The sequence below is a fragment of the Nannospalax galili genome, unplaced genomic scaffold (assembly GCF_000622305.1).
Source record: "Nannospalax galili isolate Female #2095 unplaced genomic scaffold, S.galili_v1.0 scaffold635, whole genome shotgun sequence".
In the NCBI taxonomy this organism is placed as follows: domain Eukaryota; kingdom Metazoa; phylum Chordata; class Mammalia; order Rodentia; family Spalacidae; genus Nannospalax; species Nannospalax galili.
In genome coordinates this window covers 1,118,316-1,131,671 of record NW_008335836.1, presented here as the reverse complement: position 1 = coordinate 1,131,671, position 13,356 = coordinate 1,118,316, and the positions used below count along the sequence as shown (strand labels likewise).

The 13,356-nt window shown below is 43.4% G+C and overlaps 2 protein-coding genes across 2 annotated transcripts in view; one reads left to right on the top strand and one right to left on the bottom strand.

The window, feature by feature from the left end:
- The window catches only part of LOC103732115 (olfactomedin-4-like), a 74,110-nt gene that overhangs the window by 16,484 nt on the left and 44,270 nt on the right, over positions 1-13,356 (top strand). The gene's annotated exons all lie outside the window — the stretch shown is intronic.
- On the bottom strand, positions 1,429-2,414 carry LOC103732118 (olfactory receptor 52B6). The gene is given in 5 exon segments (XM_008830629.1): positions 1,429-1,631; positions 1,634-1,849; positions 1,852-1,986; positions 1,989-2,309; positions 2,312-2,414. Coding segments are annotated over 5 exon segments (978 nt in total).

Below are 13,356 nucleotides of genomic sequence, written 5' to 3'. Positions count from 1 at the left end.
AAATACAGAACCAATCCCACTCCTACTATAAGGAGCATAACCATCAGCATACATCCACACCACATTTCACTACTTTCACTCGGACCGGTCCTCCTCTCACTCTGGCGTGCGCCGCATTCACCACTCTCACTCTCACCTTCCAGATTCCCAAGGCTCCTGGTAATTCTCCTGAAGGGCGTCCACTCGGACTGCCGTAGGGTTACGAGCTCGACCTTTTCCACTTCTGGCGCCAGCTTCCTGTCGTTAAGCTTCCTTCCCAGAGTCGGATCTCTCCAACCCTAGAGCCAGGACTCGAACATGGACTTCCCTGCTCAGGACTCAAACCTGAGACTTTTTACGAGGGCCTTCCTCCTACGAAACTCTGCCTCCACCCGTCTTTTGTTTTTCAGGGGTCCCCCCTCGAATCCCGGACGAGCCCCCAAAATGTTAAGGTCCGTGACTCGATGGGTCCCCTCCAGGTAACAAACACACGGGATTGGAGATGTAAAAATCAAGCAGAGTCTTTATTTTTCCAGCTAGCTGGGGACGACCGGCTTCCCAAGACACACAGGTCTGGTCAGAACGATCGACCTCCATTCAGTTTCAGGTACAGATTATATAGGCCCACACAGTCATTACACAAAAAGCATTCCTCAGCAGACACTTTAATCAATCATCTTCTAAAAGCTATAGTTTTGGTTAAACATCTTTTCCAGGAAGGGTAGATCTGGTGTAAGCCTGGCGCAACCTCCCTCTTTTGTTCCTTATTGGTTATCTGGTATGTGCAAACAGGCCTACAGGACACATTGTAAATCAACTGAGTCAGGGGTCCAGGGTCCAGGAAGGAGGTTTACAGCACTTCAATTCTTAACATTTCAACTAGGTTAATCATCCATGTGTGGTAGATACAATCAGGCAGAACAGGCAAGCTAACAAGTAAATCTAAATCAACGTTTTAAACAGAGTTTTCTATCAAAATGCAGAGTTCTTACAGCATTCATCAAGGTATTTTATTTTTTTGTCCCCAGCAACAGGTCTATAAGTATTTGGATAGGACAGTTCTCTGGGGCGACCATAAGAGATATGTTGAGCCAGCAGATAAACATTAAAACTATATGGGAGTAATGAAGAACTTATTGGGGCACCAATCAAGTACATGGAGAAGAGTCCTATTTGGATGTAAACTTGGGGTAAATTTTCACATCACTCCTAGTCCGTTCTCAAAGTGATAGGGGATAGACCATATTTGACTGACACAGGTTGGGCATAACTACAGTTTTCTAAGAAAAGAACTTGGAGATTGGTTTGAGTAGATGACATTTTAAAGTAAGTTGGGAAATGGATGATATACAATGGGAATAAGTAGGGAGTGTAGAAATGAGGATATAGTAAATACAGGCCAATTGATAAATACAGAAAGCAAGTTTGTTGAGGCCAAGTTGGGAGCATTTATTTAAGCCCCTTGGTAATATTCGCAAACATTTGCTTAGCCCCTTCCAATATTTGCTTGGTCCTCACTCCATAAATCACAGGGTTGAGCATAGGAAGAATAACCACATAGAGGTTGGCCAAAAGGATGCGGACATAACGTGGGATGCATTTCCCACCAAACCTGTAGGCAAAGACAGAGAAGAGGGCAGGGATATAGAAAGTAGGATGACACAGACATGGGACCCACAAGTACTCAGGGCCTTGGCTCGGGCTTCTTGGGAAGAGAGATGGAAGACAGCTTGGAGGATGTGGGCATAGGAAGCAGCAATAAAGATGATGTCCAGACCTGTGGAGAGAAGAGCAGCTACCAACCCATACCAGACATTGATGGAGATGTCAGAACAGGACAGATGAGCAATACCCATGTGCTCACAAAAGTGTGTGCGATGATGTTGATCCGACAATAGTGCAGACGCTTGAGGAGAAAGATGGACGGAAACATGATGATGAAGCTGCGGGTCAGAGTAGCAGCAGTGATCTTCCCCATGACCTTCTTTGTGAGAATTGTGGCATATCGCAGATTGCAATGTAGCGGTCAAAGGCCATGGCCAGCAGGACAGCAGAGTCAGCCACGAAGAGGAAGTGGATGAAGAACACTTGGGTCAGGCAGCCATCGAAAGAATTGTGCCTAGCACCTAGCCAGAAGTTGGCCAGTGTCTTGGGCATGGTAGAGGTAGAGAGCAGGACATCAGTACTGGCCAGCATGCACAGGAATAGATACATGGGCTCATGCAGGCTTAATTGGGACATGATGACACAGATTAGAGTGCCATTGCCTACCAGGGCAGCTATGTACATGGTGAAGAAGGGGATAGACAGCCACACATGGAGGTGCTCCAGCCTGCTATATGAGTGTCAGAGTTGTTCACAGCAGCTACCCTGCTGACAGATATAAAAGTCATGATTTTCTGCAGAGCCTGTATCATGGGGGAAAATACGTTCATGCTTTGAACACACTTAGCAGAATGTAAGCAGGCTTATAAACAGCCACAGATCTGTACCTCCTCATAGGCCCTTCAATAGATAAGGTCTCAGAATGAGGTCAATGTACCATATAACTACACACAGACTACATGAAATGCACCATTCCAGGCTCTTCTCACAGACTCTGTGTCCTCATTCACTAGCTCTCTGCCCAGTTGTAAGAATTTCAGGAAACTTCAGAGTTCAAAAATGTTGAAGACTCAGTAGTGTCATGGGTTTGGAAATGTAGCAGTACACAGAACACTGAAAACAGTCTCTAGAGCCAGGGATATAGCACAAAGGTAGAGTTGTTTCCTAGTATGTGTGAGGCTTTGGCTTTAAAAAATTCCTTATTTATTATTGCTATTATGTGTGTTTGTGCATGTGTGGAGGTCAGAGGACAGCTTTATGGAGTCATTTCTCTTTTTCCATGTTTATATGGGTTCTGGGGATTGAACTCAGGTCCCTAGGCTTATGTGATAAGTTTCTGTACCTGCTGAGCCATTTCACTGGCCCAAAGCCCTAGTTTTGATCCCCTGTATGCATACACATGCACACATACACACACACATACACACACGCACGCACATACACACCACAACAATCTCTAGGAATATTGAATTGTTAGTAAGCTCTTTAAAAGCCTCAGCTTGGCAAAGAGAGCAATTGCCTCAGCTTACCACACTTTGTGTGCTTTGTTGGAGGCAGTAAGCACTATAGACTCTACACTCATTTCTCATAGGCACAGATGCTCTCATATATATGTAGGCAATTAAGACACCTTTAGAAAAGGCCCTAGACACTTGTGACAAAGCCCCCATTCCATCAGAGACGGAGCTACTGACTGTGTAATCTTGGACATGTCAGTGCCCCCTCCAACAATTTTCTGATTTTCATGTGTGTGTTCATGTATGTGTATTCATTTGTGTATGTGAACACATGTGTGTAGCATGCCTGTATATGTGCATGTATATATTGAGGTCAAAGGTCAATACTGATGCCTTCCTCAATCTCCACCTTATTTTCTTTTAAAAATATTTTATTTAATATTTTTATTTTATTTTATGTGTATGAGGGTATTGCCTGCATGTATGCAAGTGCACCTGTATCATGCAATGCCCATGGAGATCAGAAGAGGCTGTCAAATCTCCTAGAACTGGAGTTAAGGATGGTTGTTAGCTACCACGTGGGTGCTGGGAACCAAACCCAGGTCCTTGGCAAGAACAGCCAGTGCCCTTAACCACACTTAGATAGCTTGTGACAAAGTGCCCTTTCCATCAGAGATGGAGCTACTGACTGTGTAATCTTGGACATGTCAGTGCCCCCTCCAACAATTTTCTGATTTTCTCATGTGTGTTCACATATGTGTGTTCATTCGTGTATGTGTACACATGTATGTGGCATGTGTATACATGTGCATGTATGTATGTATGTGCATGTATGTGCATGGAGCCTTCTCTCTAGTCCCCTCCACCTTATTTTCTGAGACAAGGTTTCTTACTGAACCTGGGGCTTACCTATTCAGTTAGACTAAGTGGCCAGCAAGCTCCAGGAATCCTCTTGTCTCTGCATCCCCCAGAGCTGTGATTACAAGTGATTGTTCCAAAGCGTAACTTTTTATGTGGGTTATGGGGCTCACTCAGGTCCTTCTGTTTATGCAGGGAGCATTTTACCAACTGAAATATCTCCCCAGTTCCCATTCTATCAAATTTTTAAGATGAGTATAGTTGTTTCTCTGTTGGCATATTAAATTAAAATTGACCTGTTGAAGCCATTAAATAACATGGTGTGCCCCCAGTCACAGCAGGAAGGGAGGTATAGGGCGATGTTTCTGCAGTGTGGTTTCAACACTCCTGCCATGTACATCATTAGGCAGCTCATCTTGGGTCCAACCACAGATCTCCTAAATTAGAGATTAGGGCTAAATCTCCTAAATTAGAGATTGGGGATAGATAGCAATCTGTGTTTTAGTAGGCTGTCAGGTGATTCTGACTCAGTTGAAGTGATGACCACTGATGTAAGGGCTCTACTTTCTTCCTTATCTAGGCTTGATGTCCTCACTTCTAATGGAGCTGTTAGTTTTCAGTCTTCGTTGGTTTCTGCAGCCTTTTCCCTAAAAATATTCAGATTTAACTGAGTCCAATCAGTGTCATCCCCAGCTTATACAGCCAGGACATGAAGAAAACGACACTGCTATACTCCATCTTAATGATCTATTAGGATCCTTGAATGCTCATCGAGCCTCTTAAATTATTCTCACAGTGAATATGTAACTCTGACTGCTGTCCAAATCCTGCTGCTCAGCTAAGCTTTTATATAACTGAGATGTCAAGACTGTCAGGAGCCAATTCCTTATATTGTTGAGGGAACGACCTCATCTCTGAACCAGCCTCCTCTCTTTCCTTCCTGCCTGAGAGAAAGTGCCATCAGGGTCCCTTCTCCTTGTCAATACTCCGTCATAACTACAGCATATTTTATTTTGCTTAGATGTAAGAAAGCTTCCTTAGTCTCTCTCTCTCTCTCTCTCTCTCTCTCTCTCTCTCTCTCTCTCTCTCTCTCTCCTCTCTCTTGTCCTGGCACTCAGACCCAGGGCCTACTGCATTCACGTCAAGTGCTCTACCACTGAGCTGTATTCTCAGCTCATTTAAGTTGTTTTGAAAACACATATATCCACACACAAATACATATGTACTCTTACATGCAGACATTCATATATATATACCTATGTATGCACTCATGTATATGTATCTATGTATATGTTCAAGAATAATTTTCCCACCTCGTATTTTTTTGTTTGTTTGTATGTTTTGTTTTTCTGAGACAGTGTCTCCAGTCCCAGTTGGCCTGGAAGTTGCTATGTTGACCTGGCTGGTGTCAGTCTCACAGAGATCTGCCTGCCTCTGCCTCCCAAGTGCTAGGATTAAAGGTGTATACCATCAAGGCTAGCAGTAACTTCATCTTTTTCAAAAACAGATTTTATTTTTATGTGTAGGTACATGTGTCTCTAGTAGTGCATGCCGTGTGTGTGTGTGTGTGTGTGTGCGTGTGTGTGTGTGTGTGTGTGTGCCTGTGGAAGCCAAAGAGGGTATCAGGTTCCCCACTGTAGCCATCCCCCCACTTGTCCTTTAAGGACAATAGTACTCTGCTCACTAATAGTTAATAGGTTCTTGTCTTTGGCTTACTAAGCGTTAACACACTTCTTTGGACTTTGTTGATATAGAGTCTTGAGGAGAGGACAGTCTGCTTTCAGAGTGCTAGGAAGACCAGACAGCTCCCCTTGGAATGTCAGGGCTGGTGACCCCCCTTTATGTTTCTACACACATCAAAGGAGGTCTGTTACTGGGCCAGTCTCCACAGCCTGGGGTGCACTGCGCTTGCCTTCTCCCTGTTATGATGGGGAATTCCTGTAGGCTTTGTACTGCTTGAGTACTTATCATATGCAAACTCTGTGTGAATTTCCAATACTGAACTTCCAATAAACGCTCCCAGGAGGACAATATAAGTGCTCTTCAGCAAACAAATGCCAAGGGTCTCCTGGTTTAATCTCAGTTTTTTGGCATCGGTCAAGCAGGGGGGCTACATCCTAGAGCTGGAGTTATAGGTGGCGACAAGCCACCTGATATGGATGTTGGGAACCAAACTGGGGTTCTCTGCAGGAGCAGTAAACGCTCTTACCACCAAGCCATTTCTTCAGCTTTTTCCACCTAATCTTTAACATGAAATAATCCCCTTTATACACACACAAACACACATTTCTCCACTCCAACTATATGTAGTGAACCTCCTCTTTTCCTCTTCTGGGGTGTTCTGTGCAGTAATTTCCTCTACTTCATCGTCTTAAGACAGTCTAGATTTCTTATGCAGAAATACTTTTCTTATCTCCCAAAGGGAACTGAATTAGATAGGTTCTTTATGTCTGTATTCACATTCTCTTTCTCTCTCTCACTCTTTTTTCTCCCTCTCTCCCTCTCCTTCTTCCTCCTTTTCTCTTACCACATTGATATATTTTCAGCTACACTATGTGGTGAGCTCCCAAAGTCAGAACCATGTCCTCTTCACCCATGTCTAGCTTAGAATTTATACTTAGTGAACGTTCAGAAGATGAGAGAATAGGTTCATCCCTCTCTTCTAATCTGTGGTTGGTGCTGTTTCTTCTCGTTCTTCCCTCCAGTGTCACTCTGCATGTTCCTCCTCTACTGCTGGTGCCCACCTTGTGGGTGACCCGGCACCTGCCGTAGATTCCTTTTCTACCTTGATGCCAGCTTTCCCTGCTGACAGGCACTTCCAAGGTAGCCTGAGCTCCCTGCGTCTCCCTCTCTACCCCAGTTATCTCTGTTTGCACACCACTTCAGGAGTCCATTGACCCACATCTCACAACTACTGACAAGTCCAGCAACCCTGCTTCCTTTCAGACCACAACTCTTCATCTGCATCAACCCCCTTCTGTAAAATGTCTCCCTTCCACTGTCTCTTCCACCTAAATATCCCTTGACTACCAAGGAAAATAATATTTTATCTAGAGTCAGAGCAGAGGCAGACTCTTCAGAGTTAAATACTTAAATAGAGCAGATTTTGTTCTCTTTCTCTTAGCTCGAGGCGTCCACTCTGCCAACCCGAGTTCCTGGGTATGAAATTTGCATGATACTGATCACATTTCTTTCCCAATCACAGACAATCCCTCATCCTGACTCCATCTCTTTGTTTCCATTATTAGGCAGTAGATGTACATTTATAAATGTGTGTATCTGATCTGTTACATACTCTAGGCAGTTTCCACATGGACCTCACTGCCACTTTCTTAGTCATTCCTTACTGATTTCTTAACCAATGAATGTTGACCCTAAGGCATCTCTCCTCTTCTTTCTTCTAAGCCTGAGTAACGTAACTTGGCTTATCTCTGCCTGGAGAAATTCAGACCAAGCAGCACAGACTGCTTGACTTTGCTTTCTCTATATACTCGGTGTCCTCCTCCATCCTTTAAAAAATTCTTTTCTACATTTATTTATTTATTTTATGTGTGTGCATGTATGGACATACATGACACAGCATACATGTGGAAGCCAGAGGACAACTTGCAGGAATTGGTTCTCTCCTTCCACCCTATGAGTCTTGGGGAATGAAACTTGGCAGCTAACTCCCTTACACACAAAACCATCCTGCAGGCCCCTCCACCACCTTTTAGTCTCTTCTTTCTACTGGAAAAAAAGTCCCTTCTATTCTATCTTTCACCTGATTGCACATCCAGCTGATTCGTGCACCCTTTATCCGTGGTGTCCGTACTCAGGGCTTACCTTTCTCTTCTGCTCTCACTCTATCTAATGGTAGACTCTATATGTCATTTATTATCTTCCTCAGGACTCAAGGACCAGTCACACACCAATCTTTCCATACTCACCTGAAACACGACCCTCAAACGACTCTCTAGACCCAGTCCCAGGAACACACAGCTCGCTCCAGCTTCCTTTGACCATCTTCCAGCCCCCAGCTCCTGTTCGAACAGCATCACAGAGCTGACCACACCTGAGATATTCATTTCTCACCCTTTCCTTCATGTTAACGCTTGCTCCATCCTAAAAACCTAATCAGACTTACCTCCCTGATGTCGGTGTCAGAGTCAGTTTCTCACCTCCACGCTTTCTGTCATTCAGGCTCCTAGATATACAGAACACAGTTTCTGGTCTTGCCTCACACACACCCTGTTTGTTTCCTCTTGTCCCTTGGGAGCAGTAATTCTGTTCCATGTGTATCCTTCCCTTCTGCTCCAGCTCCCCCTCCTCCCCCACTGTTTTGGTTGATATGCTGCCACCCTGCTCAACACAGGGATCTAAGGCACACAGACAGAGCTCTGGCATCGAGCCAGCTGTTCTTGATAGACACTCTGAACACATGGAGAGCAGGGAGGGCTCACAACTCTGACTCTTGACCTGAGCATTCCTCATGAACTTTGTTTGCACTTCCGACTGCGATGCTGTGCTCTATCCTTCAGTGCCTCCAACCCCACTTTCTCCTCTTTTTCCTCTCTCCCTGCTGTCCTTCCTGAAGCATTTTCTTCTTGTACTTTTCTTAGTTATCTTCCTCACCTTTGTCTTCAAGCCCGGGCTTATTCGTTTATTTGAATTTATTTATTTATTTATTTATTTATTTATTTACTTATTTATTTATTATTTTTATGTCTTTTGAGACAGGATCTCTCTGTAGTCCCAGCTAGTGTGGGACTTGCTATGTAGACCAGTCTGGCCTGGTATGTATAATTTGTCAGTAGGTTGTTGGACTAATATGGTTCCCTCTGGTTTTTTTAACTAGCTAGGCATTATTTATCTCTCTCCTCTCTCTCTCTCTCTCTATCTCTCTCTCTCTCTCTCTCAGTGTACAACCCTTCCACCATGGTTTCCCCATTTAAAGTGCCCCCCATTTCCCCCATTAACCCCTTGATAATACCTATCACCTATGGTCCCACCTCTCTTGAGCTCCTTCTTTCCCTTCATCCCCAAGGTTCCTTATATAACCCTCCCTCCTGAGAGAGAACAGTAGGAAAAAGGTGTTACTAAAGGAGAAATGGATAAAAACGGGGTTATTTAAACTATCAAGCTTTTATTTAGTAATGATAATCTGTTCCCTGGTCTAGAATACACTTGGTAAAATTAATAAAGTAAATATTTAAAAACCACAGCTCAGCATAGATTTAAGATATGGTTTTTACTTCCATAAAACTCCACTCTATAATTTTTTTGTTTTTAAAGATTTATTTATTTCCATATGTGTGAATGTATGTGAACATTTGTCTATGCATATGCAGAGGCTTGACAAGGGCATCACCTGTGCCTTTGATGCAGGGTGTCTCTTTGAACCTGGGCCAAGAGTTTTCTCTACTTGGCTGGAAGCCAGGATGTATTAGCAACCATCCTTTCCATGACCTCCATGGAGCTGGCGTTACATGTATGTGTGGTCCACCCAGTCTGTTACATGGTGTTGGCATCCAAACTCTGGTCCTCATGATTGTGCAGCAAGCACTCTTAAGTAGGGAACCATCTTTCCATCCCTGCACTCTATAATTCCTGGATGCTGCAGTCCCTGTACATGTCCCTGACTTACATTACTATTCTCCTTTCCACTCTATTCCCTGTAGCCACACAAATAACTAAATCACAATGAAATAGTGTGTCATAACACCCCAACAGTATCACCATGCTTAGGAATATGAGTGATTGTGGTGGTTATCATACCCCAACAGTATCACCATGTTTAGGAACATGATTGACTGTGGCTTGTGAACAAGGGGACATAAATATTAGCGTTCAGGAGCTGGTGAAACAGTTCAATGGGTAAAGGTGACTGCTATCAACCCCAGTAACCTGAATTTGATTCCTGGGGCCCACATGGTAGAAGGAGAGAGCCAACTTCTGCTATGTGTTCTCTGACCTCTACATATAAATAAATAAATAAATAAATAAATAAATAAATAAATAAATAAATAATATGTTAAAAAAATCAGAGTTCAGCCTGGAGTTTGTGGCACATACCTTTATTCTCAGTACCAGGAGGCAGAGGCAGGTGTATTTCTGATTGTGAGTTCAAGTCTACATAACAAGTTCAGGCCAGCTGGGCTACATGGTGAGACTCTGCCTTAAAGAAAGAAAACAAAAACAAAAGAAAATAAAAAACAAAGAACTTAATATGTCTGAAGCTCAAATACACCTCAGGCTGAGTCAGATTTCAAGAAGATGAGGTAAATTTGTATTGGGCACATATTTGGTGTTGGACTGTTATATAGCAGTTTCCTCTAAGACAAAGCATTCCATCTTAGAGAGATGGCTCAGTAGTTAAGAGCACTGACCAGGGTTTGGTTCCCAGCACTCACATGGCAGCTAACAATAGTCCATAACTCTAGTTCCAAGGGATCCAAAGCCTTTTTCTGGCCTCCTTGGGTTTACATACACGTGGTAATTTACTTATTTGCATATGTGTAGGCAAAACACTCATACACATAAAAATAAATAAATAAATAAATAAATAAATAAATAGGGCTAGAGAGATGGCTCAGTGGTTGTAATAGCCAGGGTTCTCTAGAGAAACAGAACCAGTAGAATGAATATAGAGATTTATCAGATTAGCTCACAGAATAGAGTCTAAGTAATCCAACAATGGCTGCACCACACTGGAGAGGCTGAGAATCTGTAGTCCCTCAGTCCATGAGGGTGGATATCTCAGTAGTCCCAATCTGGTATTGAAGGTCTGATGAATTACAAAAGATTGGCTAGTTTTCAGTCTACAGCAGCAAGATGAATTTACCAGCGAGAGAGAAGGCAAGCAGCAAAAAGCAAGTGTTCTCTGCCATGGCCTTTTATAGGGGCTGTCATCTGTCATCAGAAGGTAACACCCACATTTAGGGTGTGTCTTCCAGGTTCAGATGATACAATCAAGAAGATCTCTTTCATTTCAATTGATCCCAGATCCAGTCAAGTTGACTTCCAGGATTAGCCATCACAGTGGTCAAGAGCACTGGCTGCTCTGGCAGAGGCTCTAATAAATAAAATCCCCAGTGCCAGCTGTGGGATATCTCATTATGAGTCTCTGGTCATGGACACCCCAGACGTTCACCAAACTGTGTATATTCTTTTCATTCATTATTCTTGGTGGCCATCCAAACTAGATGATAAAGCCCCATTTCCTGAGGCACCATGTGCCTTGGTTGCATGACACAGAGAGATCAAGCCGGACGTTTCCTCCCTTTTAGCACCTATTATAGTGTTGGAAGGTGCTATGCAGACTGCTGGGAAAAAACTGCACCAACCACCTTCCATACCCATGAATCCTATGAGCTACAAACTACAATTCTAACTTGTCAGGCAAGAGGAATCCACAATATGCAATAGAGACATGGAAATTATGGGGTAATCAACCCGTCTCTGTTGGATTTGAGGCCTGCTGTGTGGACAGGAACCCATGCTTGGTAGTGTAAACCTAGTCAAAAACTCATGGCTTGGGAGATCATAGGTCTGAGGGGAGAACTCAATACTGTTATTAGCTTAATTGACATAGCGTGAAACTGTCTTCTAAATATTTATGTTTATATTCATAGACAAATGCTACTATGAGCCTTAATCAGGCCTCTTAGTGAGCTGTGGAGTGCAGACTCATGGATGCACAAGGTGCTCAGAGGGGCTGACAGCTAAGTACTAAGTCCTAAACAAGGCATCTCTACCATTCCCTCTAAGGCTCAGGGAATACTGGCAAAGAAGAGGTGAAAAGAAAATGAGTTGGAAGATAGGGAGAAGGGCTGCAAAATGCCATCTCTGGGGAAGACCCAGACATTGCAATCAGGAAACCACAGCAATTCCAGGTGCCTGCAGTGGGTCTGCACAAAAACAGGCCTGTCAACAGCTAGGCATGGGTGGAATTGGGATTAGGGGTTCTATTCTTCTCTCCTGAACTACCAGACAAGTCAGAGAGACAGACCATCATTGCCTTCATCGTGTGCCCACTGGTCACCCCACCAAGCCCTTATGGATAGTTCTAATCTAATGCTCACACAGATGGCCCTGGTTAAACTAAATGGTGACTCAACAAAACCAAAAGCCATGAATCTAAGAAAGGGACTGTAGAGAGGAAGGGGAATAATGAGGGCAGAAGGGAGATGACAGGGGCTGAGACAGCTCAGCGGTTGGGAACACTGGCTGCTCTTGTAGAGGACCCAGGTTCAGTTCCCAGCACCCACATGGCAACCAACAGTCATCCATAACTCCATTTCCAGGGCATCCAATGCCTTCTTCTGGCCTACACAGACATGGTACACATGTGATGCACTTACACTCATGCAGGCAAAACACTCATATACATAAAATAGAATAAAATAAAATTTAAAAATTAAAAAAAAAGAAGATAAAAGAGGACAAGGGAGGAACAAGCAGAATGCATTATGTATACATATGAAATTGTCAAGGAGCTATGTAAAGTATTTTATTTATTATTTTATGTGTATGAGTATATTGCTTGCATGTGTATAAGCACACCTGTGTCATGCAATGCCCAGGGAGGTCAGAAGACGGTATTGGATCCCCTGGAACTGGAGATATGAATGGTTGCTTGCCATCAAACCCGGTCCTCTGCAAGAGCAGCCAGTGCTCTTAACTGTGGAACCATCTCGACAGCTCCTAATTAAACTTACAAATTAAACAGCAACAACAACAGCAACACATGATAAACAAAAAAATTCTTTTGGGCAATCGAAAATGGTTGACTTTTCTCAAATCTCTCATTTAGAAATTAAAAAAAAATCAAATTACATTTATTTATTTAGTGTGGGGGGTGCATACATGTCACAGCATGCTGGTGGAGGTCAGAAGACAGCTTCAGGAGTTGACCTCTCCTTCCACCTTGCTGAGACAAGGTTTCTCCTGGTTTCTGCAGCTGCCCTTCAAGCTCAGGTGACTCCCTTGTCTCTGCTTCCCACCTGACCTTCGGAGTGCTGGGATTACAGATGCGCTCCATCTCACCTGGCTTTTTATGCAGATTCTGGGAGTTGTACTTGGGTCATCAGACTTGAGTTCCTAGAGCTTTATAGCTGAGCCTTCTTCCCAGCCTTGAAAGCCATGTTCTGTACCAGAAAGGTTCAACTTATACACAAAAGCCACTTAATTTTTCCCCCTTTTTTCTTTTTGTTTTTTTGAGACAGGGTCTCGTTGTATCCCTGATTGACCTGGAACTAACCAGGTAGCCCAGACTGGCCTCAATCTCACAGAGATTTGCCTACCTCTGCCTCCTGAGTGCTGGGATTAAAGACATGTGCCACCAAGCCTGACTTCATTTAATTATTTTTAATAAAAATAAATATGATTTCTTATTTGTGGCTTGTTTTTAAATAGCATGGGGTCCCCACTGAACAGCGACAATGATGTGGTACACATATTTGTATAGGTAGGAAGC